Here is a 15,992-nt window from a genome sequence, read left to right on the forward strand (position 1 = left end):
TGATGCTGCGCTCTGAGTCACAGACCAGATGGCTGAAGCTTCCTGGGGTGGGCAGCTGGGCCTGGAGCAATCTCCGCCTTCTCCACACAGTGTCTCCAGGGCAGGATGGGGGAAGGAACACAGATTCGGTGGCTGGGCTCTGGGTTCAAGTCCCAGTCCCACCCCGACAGGCTATGTGACTCAGATAAGCGCTGTCACTTCAGCTTACTAATCAGTGATGTCACTGTGATGGTTAAACAGCAGTGTGTCAGGAACCGTGTTTAGCCCCTCTCTGGAAGAATCCACGTGGCGACATTTACTGAGCACTTACCCTATGCCGGGCACTGCTGAACTGAGCAGATGCGGTTGTCATTCCCGTAGCAGCTCTAGAGACAAGGATTTCCTTTCACAAATCAAAGAAATTAAGTCCCAGAGAAGGTCACTTGCCAGCTGCAGTCACACCGCTGGTGAGAAGTAACAGAGATCTCAACTGTGGTCCTAGCTACCACAACCTCGGCCCTTTCATAAAGATCAGCTCCTGATGAAGATGAGCTGATCCTCTTAACCTCAGGGACTTCTAAGCCTGGCCAGGGCTGCTGTCCTCGGGTTCCTGGAAGGCATGAAGTCTAACGCTGCCTGTGTGTCCTGGGTGAGCACTCGTACTAGACTGTGAGTTATTAAAGCAGAGGACTCCTAGGGGCCTCCAGGTGCCCAGAGGCTCCAGCCTTGTGGGTGGGGACAGCAAATGTGCTGGTCTCCTGTACCCTCATCTGCCTCCACCAGATACAGGGATTTATATACTGGGGTTCTCGGAGATTCTGTCTGACAAAGAATCTGTCACTGAAACAGGTACCTGGATAACCCTTGCCGTGGGAAAGCCCTAAGTTTTTAACCAGGTGAGCTCCCTGAGGCCCAGAGATAGTGAGTGACCTCCTCAGGGTCACCAGCCTCCCCCCCACCCCGCTGAGCCCCAGGCAGACCTCTGTCCTTCCTTTGGCCTCAGAACAAGGGCCAGGCTGAGGGGCTCTGCAGCCCGGGGCCCCCCTCAAGGTCAGTTACCAGGCCAGCCCTGCCAGCCAGTAGCCGGCTTCTATGAAGATTACTGTGTCTGAGGCTGGTGCCCTGAACCTCATCTGACCACATCTATTTCTAAGCTGTGGAGCCCTGACGGAGCACAATTTGATTCATAAATTACCCAGCTCAAGGTGTGTGTGATGGACTCTCCTTCCGCAGTCTTGAAAGTCACTCGCGATGGAACTCACAGCAGCTGGGCTGGGAGGGGCAGCATGGGCCCAGGGATCGACACTGGCACTGGTGCTGGCCTTGGCAAGGAGGGAAGGTGGCCAGGAAGATAGGAGGATACAGCGAGGCAGAGAGCCGCACTGTCCTCCCAGCAGCTCGGGGGCAAGTTCTGTTAGTGCGATGAAATCATGCAAGGCTAGATGTCGTGGTGCTGGGATTGGAACTCAGTGCTCTTCGTGTCAGAGCTTCTTGTACGAGCTCCTGACCTTGGCAGGGTGGCCTGAACAAATCCAGGAGACTGGATCCTGGGCTATAGGGCCAGCAGGGAAGGCTTCTGGCCCCACTAAGTGCTTCAGCGTGCACCTGGACCTAGCTCCCCGTCCAGGGTGACCTGCTCCACCATCCTTGCTTCATCCCTGACGTGGGCTCAGCACTTTGCAGTGTGCACAGCACTCACACTACTTAGCTCCCTGGGCCTCCCCACAGCGCTGTGAGCCAGGCCAGTGGTCTCATATCCAGGAGCAGGCAGAGCCTCAGAGAGCCCCCCAGCCCAAGGGCACAAGCCCAGTCTGCTGAGCATGTACCCAGGCCTTTGCAGGTCCCCCCAGGCAGCTTCCTGTCACCTGTGCCTATCCTTTCCCTATTGACAACAGTCACCCCACCTCCACCTAAGCCTGTTGCTAATGGCCTGGTGGTAAGGTGGGCAGTCTCTGTGGCTCCACACCCCAGAAGCCCTGTCCCCTGGGCCTGTCTTTCCCATGCCCCATTATGGTAGCACTGCCCAGGCACTGAGGAAGCGGCCACGTAGCTAGGGTGATAGTGCTTCCCCCTTGTGTGCCTCCTCCTTGGGCATCTGATCACTGTTCTCTTTGTTTTCTTAAGTGCTCCCCCCATTTCTTCCCCCTCGTCCTCTCCCTCGGAGACAAGGCCTTTCAGATCATCAAATATCAAGTACCGCTTACTCGAGGACTGAGATGGCTTTATCGGAGCTGTAAATCTCCCTGAGCCCTGACCTGTCCCAAGTGCCAAGCTGTAGGAGAGTTATGTATCCAAGCTGGCCCAGCGGCACACAGCAGCCAGCCCTGGGACCTGGGCTCCCACCCTCCTACGGGGTGGACTGGGTGCTCTGGGCCCACCCAACCCAGCCCTGGAGGGAAGGAAGTAGGTAGGGCATTGGGGGAGCTTCCGCCCCATTGCCTGTCTGACTCCCCTCCTGTCTGGAAGGTTATTAGGGTGCTAAGCCCAGTATGGTCACTGAGTAACCATGTGTCCAGGAGATCTGGCATCTTACCTGACTGGGCCTCAGTTTCCCCACTTAAAAGGAGGGCAGCAGTGTTGGCTTCTCAGGGCACCTTGAGGCTACAGGGATGCAAGGCACTATCAGGGGGCAGAAGCACACATCTGCCCCATCTCTCAGGTCAGGCCAGCAAGGGAACAAGGATGCGGGCTCCAGAGGCACATTGCCTGATTTGGGTCTGGCTCCACCACTCGCCAGCAGTGTGACTTCAGGCAGGTCACTTAATCTCTCTGGGCCTCACTCCTCCCATCTGTAAAAGGGGAATAACAATACCAGGAATGATGCTGAAAATCACGTCCTCCACCCAGAGCAGCAGGGAGAGTAACTGACGGGCACATCTATCATGCTCAGAACATTGTTGCTGGCACACAGGGCCCCACAGCAGGCACTGACCCTCGTTAGTGCATCAGGTGTCCTTGCCTGGTCACTCCCAGGCCCTCCCATCACCACCCGTCCCCTCCTGGATCCCTCCCAACCCACAGGCTCAGTTGGCACTCTAGGGTCCTGGCACTGGCCTCTCCTAATAGCACCTGGGGACTCCCTGGCCCCTGCTGGCCCCCCGCCTGGGAGGTGATGGGCCCACTTCCTTCTCCGGGTGTCCTTGGGCAGCCCTGCCCACTGAGCGGCTCTCAGAGGCTCAGGCCCATTTCCTGCTCTGGCCTGGCTGCCGCTGGAGGCCAAGCTCGGCTGTCCAGCCCCTGGTTCTCTGCTGCTCTGCATCCTGCCTGCCGGGGCAGCGGCCAGGGCAGAAAGGCCCCTGCGCCAGTGGGCTCAATCACTGTGGCTTGGCGTGGTGATATTACCCAGGTAGGGAAAACTGTGGGTTTGGGACTCAGCCTGCATCTAACACCAACTTAGGACTCCAAGACACACACTGGCAAACACTGGAGACTTTTTATCTCGTGGCAAATACAGATACAATTCAGTGGCCTTGGCCACATTCACAGACCTTTGTGAGCATTGTAACTACCTAGTGACAAAACATCAAGGATTATTTTTTAAAGGAATTTGCATTGATATTGAGGTTTTTGTTTGATTTCTGCTTTTGCAGTGCTGAGGATCAAACCCAGGGCAAGTGCTCTACCACTGAGCTACACCGCAGCCACTTTTATTTATTATTTCTTTAAAATTTTATGTATTTGGTACAGGGTCTCACTACACAGCTCAGACTTGTAGTGATCCTCCTGTCTCAGCCTCCCCAGGAAAAGGATTACAAGCATGTGCCACCACGCCTGGTATCCATGACCAGCTTGTCGCACCTGGGGCAGGGCAGGCATGAAATGTGGTGCCAGGGATTGAACCCTGGCCCTTTCGCTTGCCTAAGCAAGCACTTAGTCCACTGAGCTATCTTATAGGCCCTATCTTGATTTTTTTTTTTTTTTCAGAACCAGGAATTGAACTCAGGCCCCTGCACTTGCCAGGCAAGCGCTTATTCAACTGAGCTGTCTCCCCAGCCCTTGATATGTTTTAAATCAGCTATTTTTTTCAAGTCACAAACTTTCCCCTTATAAGCTTTAGTGGCTGCCTGAATTTAATGTCATAAATTGTTTAGCTAATCCCCTACTGTTGGACACTTAGGTTGTCTCTAGTTTTCCTTATAAAACAGCCCTGTTTTGAACATCCTGGTGGTCACATTTGCAGACACATCCAAAATTGTTCCCTTTAGAGGAGTTCCCTCGCATGGGCAGGAAAGGGTTGTCAGGAAATGGAGAGATGCTGAGTCCAGCCCTGACTGCTCGTGACATCTTGCTGGTCCCTGTGAAAGTGTCCTTGGTGGACCTGTAAGGAAACAGGGAGCCAGGCACAGTGCTGCGCTGTGGTTGGACTCTAGGCAGTCCTAGCATAATAAGCTTGTCTGCCCTTGCCTCCTCAGGGTAATGTTTTATGAGTTGGAGCCAGTTATTAGTAAATGAATCGACATAGAGCTTGCAGTCTGATTAGGGGAGGTAGTCATTTGTTGGTTTTAAGTGAGCTTGGTGAGAACCGTCCTTGTGTGGAGTGCTTGTAAGACAAGGAGACTGCTGTCACATCCGCCTGAGAGGCCCTGAGGTTGGCTGTGCTCTGCCAGTCCCCGTAACTGGACTTCACTGAGAGGCCCTGCCCAGATGCACACACGAGATCATGTGGTTGTGTCCGGAGGGCTGGCAGCCCAGCCGGGCTGCAGATTGGCTGATCCTCCTCCAGGGGCCAGCCACAGTGCTGGTGTCTTTATGATGTGTGACATTGTGAGTTGCCTCAGGGTGGGTCTGCTCCATTGCAGCTTTCTGAGACAGGGTCTCGCTTCACTATATTGTTCAACCTGGCCTTGAGCTCCCTGTGTATCCCAGGCTGGCCTTGAACTCGTGCTAATCTTGCAGCCTCAACCTCCCAAGTGCTGGGATTACAGGTATATGCCACCATGCCTGGCTTGCTCTGTAGCCTCAGACTTCCCAGCCTCCCTCCCTTCATTCATTCATTGGGAAAGCATTTATTGATCACTTATTGTGTATCAGCTGAACACTTATGCAGGACCTGCCTCCCAGGGCTCCATTCCACTGAAGGATACTGAGAATAAAACGAAACCCATGAAAGGAGAGAGTCCCAAAGCGGAAAAAAAGGCTTTGAAAAATTAGAAGGCAATAATGGTGCACGGAGTGGCAAGGGGAGGGTAAAAGGTGGGGTGAATGGGGGGGGCTCCTCCAAAGTGATATTTGAGCTGAGACCAGAATGCAGACAGATACCAGCGAGGATGTGCAGAGAGCCTGGCCAGGTGGCCTCAGGGAACGCTTGAGGAGGGGGAAGCCTAAGCCTCCCACCCGCTGGCTCTCGCCTGTCCTCTCCCAGGATGAAAGCCCAGGTAACCCACACCACTGGTTGCCATATGCTGGTCACAGGGTTGTTGAGTGCAGCCTGGCCCAGGTGCCACTCAGGACTCAGGCCTGTTTGTCAGCAGGCAGCTAGGCAGCAATTTTTAATTCATAAGCTCCCTTGCCCAAAGCCCATATCTCAAAACTGACTCCCAATTTTCATGATACAGTGATAAAATTCAACACCAGCTGAAATGATACGGCTTCATCGGACAGCGATGGGCCTGCAGGCCAGCCCCTCCCCCACCTCGTGGGCTGTGCACATGTAGCTCTTAACAGGCTCCACCTGGCAGGGGACAGTGGCAGCGGCATGCTGAGGCCTCTGGGTACATCTTGAGCTCTTTGGCTTCCTGGGAGCAGAGTGTAACTCCTTGCTGCACTCCTCCTAATCTGGATGACCCAGTGCCAGTGATTTTTAACTTTACTGCGCCTTTGTGTCGTCCTCTGTAAAACGGGGGCAGCACTGCCTGTGTCGGGGGGTTATGGAGATTGGGGAGGGGTGCATTCATGACACTGTATGATGCCAGCACCTGATGAGGACTACATGGTGGCCATTGCAGTGCAAGATGGGCCACCGCAGGTGAGGCCTGGTCTCCCTCCAGATTCTGTGCGGGCTCCACAGTGGTCATGCCTAGCCTTCGTGAAGCAGGGTTTGTGATCCCCACCTGGCAGGTGAGGAGCAGCTGCCAGCATTCACGGCCAGCAGGAGGTCTCACAGCTGGGAAGTGCCAGAGCTGCTGTTGGCACCTTGGTCTCGCTCATCCTGCAGATTGATGCTCGGTAGGCGGTCTCTATGTAGGTGTCGCTGAAACAGACCCCGGGCACAGACCCTACCTAAAGAGGAGATGCAGGTGGGAGAGAGTGCTGATCCCAGGTACACCTCGTTCCCTGGGGAGGATCCTGAAGCTGGGCTGGGCCTGGCCTTTGAAGGAGAGTAGGCTTCAGCCTGGAAGTTTCCGAGTTCCTCATAAGCTGGGGCTTGCCTCTCCCACTCAGCCCCAGGGATACTCCACACTCCATGCTGTATGTGGTTGGTGCTTTCTGGCTACTGCTAGAGAGAAAGCCAGCAAAACACAGCAGGAGTACTGTTCTGGGAAAGCAGGGGAGATAGAGGCAGAGACCCCAACCCTTATCCTCCAGGCCATGAGAGCCAGGAACTCCCCACCCACCTTGAGAGGACCGAGTGTGCCAGCCTGGTGCTCTGGGGCTCAGTGAAGCAAGAGGGGGGCAGAGCCTGCGTTAAGAGATGACCCGCACTAGATCTCAGGAGCTGCCGGGAGCCTCAGGTTTTCCTTTAACTCTGAGCACAGCCAGGGCAAAGGCAGGCCGCTGTTAGCCCAGTGGAGCAGACAAAGCAATTCAGAGTCATCAGCCTGTGTTCCCACACGCACCATCAGCCACTCACTAAACTGCTTTTTGCCTGGACCCGGCAGCATGGGTCAAAATGCTGCAGGCGAGATAACGAGGGGACAAGATGTGGGAGTGATGAGATCTGGCAGTGGGCAGGAGGAAGGGGGCTGGCGGGGGACAGCCCATCAGGCTGCAAGGAGCAGGAAGACAGAGGTGAACTGGGCTCCCCCACCCCGCAAGCCTCCGCCCCGAAATCCGACTGTCCACCCCAGCAGCCCTTCCTTGCTTCCATCGCTCCCTCCCTCCACCTCCCATTCTCTGGGAACCTGCAAGGCCCTGCTTGACTGTGGCGCCCTCTAGCGCTGCTGCCTGTCTCACTTGGATTTCTGTATAGCACTGGGCGTAGGAACCTGCCCTGGCCCCACCTCCCTCCGTAGCTTACTGTTTGGCTCTGGGGACATCTGGGATCCACAGCGCCCTCATTGGACCCTCCTCCTCTGAGCCTCTCCGGGCCTCTGCTGCCTCTCTTTCTCAGGACCCTCTCCAGCCTCCAACACCTGGTACTAAGGTGGCTGCCCATACACTTCTATGACCATTGCCTCTATCTCCTGGGCTGCCTTCTAAATGCCCCTATGTGTCCACAGTGGCACTATAGGGCTGCCACAGAGCTGAGCCATGCCTGGGCCTCATTTCCTCTGCACCTAGTATGTGTGGCAGCTACCTCTCTAGGTCGCTGGGGGACACCATCAGGTAGGCATTCCTCTGCTGTGCAGAGCTGTCATGAGGAAGCTACACAGAACTTTCTAGAACGTACAATGCTTTTCATGTAGGAGTCCCTTCTTCAAAGTTTGGTTTTATTTTTAATTGATGCATAATAGTCATATATATGTAAAAGGTTCTTTTTTTTTTTTTTGAAATAGGGTCTCTCACTATGTAGTGCAGGCTGGCTTTGAACTTGCTTATGTACCCCAGGCTGACCTCAAACTCTCAGCGACCCTCTTGCCTCAGCCTTCCAAGTGTTGGAATTACAGGCTTGCACCACCATGCCTGGCTGTGTATGAGGTTTGACGTAATATTTTGCACCATGCATACCTTTTGTAGTCATCCTCAAACCAGGTAATTAGCCTGACTCATTTGTGTGTCTCCTCCTGAGAAATGTCCGCACAGATTTTTCCCCAGTGTAGTTTCCATTACTGCAAACATTTATCATTTCCTTACGATAAGAGCACCCAAAATCCACTTCCCTAGCTGTGTGGAAATAGACATTTTTGTTAACTGTTGTCACCCTGCTATGGACTAGGACACCATGACTCAGTCTTCCAGCTCTGACTTTGGGTTAACTGATGGACCGCCCCTGAGCACCTCTCCCCGCAGCCCCGCCCCAGCCCCAGCACTCGATGTTCTGCTCTCAACTAGCAGTTCGGCTTTTATGGATTCTACGTGTGAGTGCAATCGTGCCGTGTGGGTCTCTCTGTGCCTGGCATATTTCACTTCACATAATGTCCTCTAGGTTCATCCATTTGGTCACATATGACAGCATTTTATCATTTTTATGGCTGAACAGTGTTCTGTTAAGAGTATATACCTCGTTTCCTTCATTCATTCATGCATTAGTGGACACTTGGGCTGCTTCTGTTTCCAGGCTGCTGTGACTAGCACTGCAATCAGCAAGAGAGTGGCTGTCCTCAACATAGTGGCGAGATATATATATATATATTCCACTGGGGTCACTGCATCAGCTGGTGGTCCTCAATCTTGTTTTTGAGAAACGCTGATTTCACCGTAATGGCTCTGCTCATTTACATTCCCGCTCCTGTCTTCCGAGTGTTTTTCCGTGTCCTGGTATCTGTCCTCTGTCATCTGGTGGCAGCCACTCCAATTGGAGTGAGGCAATGGCTCGTCGTGATTTTGCTGGACGTCGCCCCGACAATTAGAGAAGTTGAACACTTACTATTTCCTGTTGGCCGTCTGTGCATCTCCCCCTGAGAAACGTGCACGCAGGTCTTTTGCCCACAAGGATCCCTAAAGCAACTCACTTAACGCCACATTCTGTGAAGCCTGCTCACCTCTCATGCGCCTCTGGGTACAGACTGCCCAGGAGGAGAGGAAGGGAGACAGACAGGCACAACCTGAGGTCCAGCCTGACCTACTCCATTTCCGATCTGGGCCGGTTCACCCCTCCTCAGGCAACCTGGTGTTCCCCCACTCATCATCACCATAATGATGCCAAATTTAGTGTGGATGCCTGGTCAGCATAGCACGCTGTAGCCCAGAACTCCTGGACTAGAGCGATCCTCCTACCTCAGCCTCCCGAGTAACTAGGACTACAGGTGTGTGCCACCACGCCCTGCTGAGATCCAGCCTGGCCACTCGCAGGTGATGAGATGTTGGGCAGGTTATTTAACACCTCAGGGCCTGCTTCCTCTTGGGAAAAAAATGGAATATAGGTGATTGTGAAGAATACGTAGTAATTGTGTGCACAGTTAAGCTCAGTGCCTGGTACCTGGCATTTAATGAGTAGCAGCCTCTGTTTTGATCAATAGGGAGTGAAGCTACACCCCCAACCTTGGGGGCCTTTCCTCCATGTACACATGAGCTTCAGCCTCTAGATCCCTCTCTTGAAAATCTGGAGAGAGCTTAGAGCTCCTAGAGGACGGGTCACTGCCCCAGGAGGACACAAAGCCAGCAATGGCCTGCTTTTCTCTTTTGTGACACTGTGACTCCCCAGTTACAGAATCTGAAGGCCCCTAAAGATGTGACACCCCCTTCTCTCTCCAGGAGCCCTTCCCAAGCCCAGTGCCCCCACACACCAGGACAGCAGCTGTCAGCCCAGGAGAAAGAGCTGTCCCTCCACTCGGCAGTGAGGACTCAACAGGTGAAGGGCTCCCCGCTGAGCCTCCCAGCCCCCCATGGGAGAGGGACACAGAACATCTGCAGAGCAGAGGGCTCCCATGGGCTATCAGTTTCCAGGATAGCAGAGAAGCTTGTGTGTGGCTGCCAGGCTTGCAGCCCCTAGGAAGAGAGGGGATGAAGGGGCTGGGCAAGGCAAGGGTAAGGGACAGAGGGTGCAGAGACGGAGCCTGGGCGTTATGCCCTGTGGGCTTGTTCCTGCCTCAGCCTCTGAGCAACTACCCTGTAAACCTGAACCCTGGATGTGGAGCTCTCCTGACAAGAAGGTGGGCACCGTGCTGGCTGGGCTCATGTCACGCCCTGGCGGCTGGCGCATGGCTGAACACAAGCTCCCTGGGGATGAGGGGCACCATGGTGGTGTCAGCTCAGTATGGTACAGGCAGCGGCATCTGTTGAGGGCCCCTGGTGTGGGCACTGTCTTCCTGTTTCTTCTCTAAAGCAGCACTCTGGGCAGGCACTCCTAGTATTGCGCCCATTTTGCACACTATAAAACTGAGGCTTACATGTATAGAAAAGAGCTTGGCCAGGGTCACACAGCTGGTACAGAACTATGATCTGAACCCAGCCCACTGCCTCCCACTTTTAGCCAGCTCTCCACTCTGTGGCTCTGCTTTGGGGCCCTCAGCTGGCAGGTCCTTCTATGCGCAATAGTATAGTGACATCGTGGATGTTGGTCTTTGTCGTGAGGCTCAAGGCACAGCCCAGCCTGCTTTCTGCTCCTCTCCAGAACCACGTGTATGGTGGGTGCTTGACATGAACTTGAAAGAACAAGTGGGTGAACCAATCAAGGGGTTCTGGAGGAACATGTGCCCTTGACCTTGCTGTCTGAGAGCACAGGGCTTCCCAGGCAGTGCTAACGTTGCCATGGTGACAAGCAGCATCTCAGCCAGTGCCTCACTCTGGTGGCCTTGTCAGCTCCCCCACCATGGCCTGTGCTGGTTGTTGGTCCTGGGCGTTTGTCTTTTGTGCTTTTCTGGAAGCTGGAAGGTGGACACAGATGGAAGTGTGCATACGCATGCACGTTGTTTGCGTGGACCTGCTGGGCTGCCAGGGGAAGGTACCCAGGTGGGAGTGGAGCGTGTTAATAGTGTAGTGACATCGTGGATTCTGGGTCAGGGCTGGGCTGCAGGGCTGTGAGCAGGGAGACACAGCTGAGTGTGCCAGGGTGGGCAACCCACCTTTCCCAACCAAAAACTAAAGCATGTCGTGCAACAAGGGCTTTCTGGTTTGTGAATGATTTATAGGGAAAGATCTCACAAAGGTAAAAATTGAATCACATTTAGTTAAACATTTCACAGGTTCTTTTATTGGAAAGAATAAATGTATGTGAAAATCCGAAGTGATGGGATGCTGGGTGTGGGGCTCAGGGAGGAGGGCAGTGCTGTGTATGTTCATGGAGGTTGGGAGGCTGGAGGCTCAGCTCAGGGGCTCTGAGTCCCACCCCTGGGGGGTCCCTGCACTGTCCTGTGTTCATCCCGGCTCGAGCCTGGCCTTGAGGACCAGTGAAGGCTGCTCCCACCCATACTCAGCAAAAGCGAATGATTGAATGAGTGAATGAACAGATGAAAGCGCACATCCCTGGTTTCCCCTCAGCAAGATTCCTAAACAAACTCCCTCTCTGCGTGAATTTCCAGCTCTCCTTGCTCCCTGCCATCTCCGTCATGCAAACAACCATACCCAACCCAGCAGAAGGTGACTTAGGGACCTTAAGTGGGGAAGCCAGGAATGATATCCCCTCTGGGACCTGGCTCCACGTCAGAGACATCATAGTCTGAGTGATGTGAACCCCCAGTGGGCTCCCCTTTGCCTCCTCCCTGTCCCCTGCCCCAGAGTCCCCTGCAATGGTCTGAAGGACTCTAGTGTCCCATCTGGGTGGAAGCTAGCTGCCAGGCTGATGGCACAGGCGGGCGACTCCACACAGGCTGACCAGCCTGTTACAAAGTCTAAATTAGCAAAGAAAGTCATCTTCGAAAGGGACAAGCAGGTCCCTTTTAAGCAGGAACAGGAGGGACAGGGAGTTGCAGTCACTTCCACAGTGGCCCTGGTACCACATGTGTCCTCAAGGCTCACATGAATTCCCTCCCCCAGAGCCAGGGTCTTTCTGTCCCCATCCATGGTACTGCCTGACCCCTGAGCCCAGCTCTGACAACAGCAGCCCTTGCTGAGTCCTCGGCACCAGAACTGTCCCCAGACAGGGCTCCCACCTCCTTTCACCCTCTCAAGCATGAGCAGTAAGGGCCATGGTTATCCCTTGTTTTGCAGACATGGAAGCCGAGGCATGGAGGGTGACTTTGGGGGCTCATGAGTCCGCGCTCCTTTTCTAGAAGCTTCCTTTCTGTGCCCTTCCGTCTGTGAATGGCATCTCCCTGTTGGTCCTTCTAGAAGCCAGGCTCTCTCCTGTCAAAGTTCCTGAGGTCAAAGTGGCATGCCGACACCTGTGGCCACCATGCCACATCTGGGCCTGGTGACAGGGTAGCCTTCCCTGGGGTCTGCTGACTCTGAGAGAGTAGGAGGGAAAGAAGGAGACTGCATGAGCCGCACATTGGTCCCTACAGAGGTGCGAGAGTGTCTGTGGGCTGCTCTCAGGTGAGGGTGGTGAAAAGGGCACACCTAAGGGCAAGGGCACACCAGGCGGGGCTAGCACAGGTGGCCATGTCACCACGTGCCAGCATCAGCCAGGTGCCTTGAGGGACAGTTGTGAAAAAATCCCCATCATCAGGGGCTTTTAAACCAGGCTGGAAGATGAGATTAACACCCAGGAAGTGTGTGGGGAGCAGTCACTCCCAGAGTGGCAGCTGGTGCCTATGGGGAGAGTAGGGCCGCTGGGGAACCAGGGCGGCCCTTATGGAGCAAGCGAGGAAAGTTTGGCCCAGCCTGGAGGACAGAGGAGGAAGGGGACACCTGAAGATCAGGAGGCGAGAATGCACGTGGCGTCTGGGGAGACTGAGGAAGGCAGGGAGAGGGCACTGAGCGCCCATGGAGGGGAAGCGGAAAACACAGTGGGCAGGGGCAGGGAGGAGTTGCAGGGGAGACGTTGTTGGTGTACAGTTTTACCAGTACTTAAAATATGTTTGTTAATTTCAGTGAGTATTCAGAATACTTATTTTTAAAATTCAATTGTTTTAACGCATTCATCACTTCAAAATCATTATATCACTGCCGTAAATAAGAAATTGGGATGAGGCAGGATGGAGGGAATAGAGTGAGATGGACTTGATGGAAGAGATGGGATGGGTGAGAAGAGATGGGGTGGGCTGGATGAGATGGGGTGATGGATAGGATGGATGGTATTGTTGGGGTGGGATGGATGGGGCAGAATTGGATGGAACGGACAGGATAGGACCGGATGGGATCAGCCAGATGGGACAGGTGGCATGGGATGAGTGAGTTTGGATCAGTGGGATGGGATCGGTGGGGTTATGCAGAACCATTAAAACAAGTACAGAGGAAACAAACAAGGCCCCTGAGTTCTAGCTGGACACTACTCTCTTTGGGAGCCTGACACCTGCCCTCTTTGTTAAAAAGGAAAGCATGCCAGTGTTTGAGAGGCATTAAAGACACACAAGCAGCAAAGCAATTTTTTCTCCACTAGTCCGATGGACTGAAAGAAGGCTGGGAAGGGCCCGGTGTTCTCACCCCATGATCCAGTGCCATGGCTGCCCCTCGGCAGACTCTTGCGTCCAGTGCTTCTTCCATTTCCAGCACCCTTTGATGTGCTCTTTAGTTCTTAGGGCCTGGAGGAGCCCCGGCCCAGCCCCGTGCCTGCCTGCTGGGGACGCTCGTGCCTAAACATTTCTCTCACTTGTAGGGAACACCAACAGCATCTTTGCCCTGGACTACATCAGCGGGGCGCTGACCTTGAATGGCCTGCTGGACCGGGAGAACCCCCTGTACAGCCATGGCTTCATCCTGACTGTGAAGGTAAGGCCAGCTTGTGACCCTGCTCCCAGGACCAAGGGCTGCCGGTGCCCGGGGCCAGCCTCGGGGGCCCAGGGTTCCCCTATAGACAGAGCCTCCACACTCCTGCCCTCTCCCTGCACTGATTGGGCTCATACCCAGGCCACTCAAGAGAGGACCGGAAGTTATCAGGGAACCACACATCTGCTACCAACACCTGCCCAGACTGGACTCCTTGTCCCCAGCTTAGGGGTGAGGTGCTCATCCTGTGGCCCTAGTCTTTGTTCATCGTTCCAGATTCTCAGAGGCAGATACCATGAATTCTTGAGTTTGCCCATGTCTGGGGTTATGTTCCATTTCTAAGTCTCTTGCTCCTCTGGATTAGGAAACAGCAGGACAACAGAGAAGAGACAGAAGCTGCTGAAGTCCTCACCCCAGAAGGTGTGGGGCCCCATCCCCTGCAGCTGCCTGTCACTCGCAGCAGGTTTTAATTAAAATCAATGGCTTGCTGAGCCATGCCCTGGGAAGCCGAGCGGGGGCGTGCATCCTGCCTCACTGGCCCCAGCCAGCCATTTATAGGAAGGAGTGAGGGAAATGGGGAAGACACCCTTCAGTCTGCCCTGCCGGGCCTTTCACAGCTCTCCTGGACCCTAAGAGGGGCTGGTGGCAGTGATAGGTACGAGCAGCCACAGAGGATGTACCAGCAAGGCCTGTGCCCTGCCAGCTGCACGGCCCCAGTCTCCTCTTGGCTGCCCCTCTGCCCTGGTGCGCTCCCACCAAGCCAGGTGGTCAGCTCCAAGGGCCCTGGAGCACAGGCTTGGCTAGTGGCCAACCAAGACTTCACGGAGCATCTGCTGTGAAGATGCTGGGCAACATGAGGGTCCAGGCTGGACTCAGGAATAGATGAGCACAGAGTGCCAGCACTGCCACCAGCTCGCTGTGGGACTCCATGCTCCGTGCATTCCTGAGTCCAGCCTGGACCCTCATGGCACCCGGCGGTGCTCAGCCCACAGCAGATGCTCCATGAAGTCTTGGTCGGCCACTGACAGCCCGGCAGTCCCTGGCTCAGCCTTATCATCTGCCAGCTTGAATCCTCTCCCTTTGCCCGTCGGCGAGCCCCCAGATCTGTCTCCTCCTCCTCCTCCTCCTCCTCCTCCTCCTCCTCATCCTCATCCATGTCCTCATCCATGTCCTCCTCATCCAGCTTTGAAATCTACTCAGCCTTTGTACCTTTGTATAAGCTGCTTAACCTGTGTGGGCCTCAGTTTCCTGTTTGTAGCATGCAGATGCTAGAGACAGACTTCCTCCCAGACTGCGGTGAGGACTGCATGGGGTAGTCGCACTAATGCACAGTGTCTAGCTGCCTTCATCCATGGGCTGATTGTCCTTTGTCCACAGGGCACAGAGCTCCACGATGACCGCACCCCATCTGATGCCACCGTTACCACAACCTTCAATATCCTGGTCATTGACATCAATGACAATGCCCCGGAGTTCAACAGCTCTGAGTACAGCGTGGCCATCACCGAACTGGCGCAGGTTGGCTTTGCCCTCCCCCTCTTCATCCAGGTGGTGGACAAGGATGAGGTGAGTCCCCAGAACACGTGGGCCATCCAGACCCACTGTCCTGCCCTGGGCTGTGTCGCCCCAGGCAGGGTGCCAGGTGCCTTTGGACTTCTGGGTCCTCAGGTATAGAACAGGAATCAGCATGGCTTCCCCTCCGCCCTGCTGTGTTCTGAGGCTGAGCAAGGCTGTAAAAGTCAGTAATCTCAAGTCCCTTACAGGTGACATTGAAGCTCTGTAAGAAGTGTCACTTCCCTGGCCTTCCCAGCTCCTGCTGGCCTCTCCCGGGAGCCCCTCCTCCAGGACTCAGCCCCACCATGCGTGTATGCGTAGGCATGTGCCTCATCTTTTCTAAGTCATCCCTGGCTAGCTGAGATAGCTAAAGTATATACTGAGCACCTGCTGTCTACCAAGAGCAAGGTTTGGCCCTTTGGGTCCAGTGTAGCCCATGGTCCCTGTCCCGTGGAGCCACCAGGGTGTTTGTACAAATACAGTGTGTATATTTCAACATACACAAAAGTGTAGAACTTTTAAAAGATAAAGATCAAGTGCACAAAAACAAGCTCTGATACTTTTCACACCCCAGCATGTCATCTTGTGCCCCCTGGAGAGCAGCTGCCTCCCCATTTATAAGTGACTCTTAATAATGAGGACCCCAGAAGGAAGTCCTGGGTTTGGGGAAATTTTTTTTTAACATATTTGTTTATTTATTTATTTTGGTGGAACCGGAGATTGAACTCAGACCCTTGCGCTTGCCAGAGAAGTGCTTATTCTACTGAGCCATCTCCCCGGCCCCTTTTAATATATTTGGTACAGGGTCTTACTATGCAGCTCAGACTGGTAGTAATCTTCCTGTTTTCAGCCTCCTCCGCTCTAGGATTATAGGTGTGTGTCACCACACCTGGTCA

The 15,992-nt window shown here is 54.3% G+C and overlaps 1 protein-coding gene across 7 annotated transcripts in view; it reads left to right on the forward strand.

Moving 5' to 3' along the window:
• Positions 1-15,992, forward strand: part of Cdh23 (cadherin related 23) — a 373,574-nt gene that overhangs the window by 184,944 nt on the left and 172,638 nt on the right. For all 7 annotated transcript variants that reach the window (XM_023718494.1, XM_004623978.2, XM_023718498.1 and 4 more), the window contains exons 10-11: positions 13,433-13,545; positions 14,920-15,108. In XM_023718494.1, the coding sequence (XP_023574262.1) occupies positions 13,433-13,545; positions 14,920-15,108 (302 nt within the window). The remainder of the gene's footprint in view (positions 1-13,432; positions 13,546-14,919; positions 15,109-15,992) is intronic.

This window comes from Octodon degus, unplaced genomic scaffold, assembly GCF_000260255.1.
Source record: "Octodon degus isolate 3935 unplaced genomic scaffold, OctDeg1.0 scaffold00005, whole genome shotgun sequence".
Lineage (NCBI taxonomy): Eukaryota > Metazoa > Chordata > Mammalia > Rodentia > Octodontidae > Octodon > Octodon degus.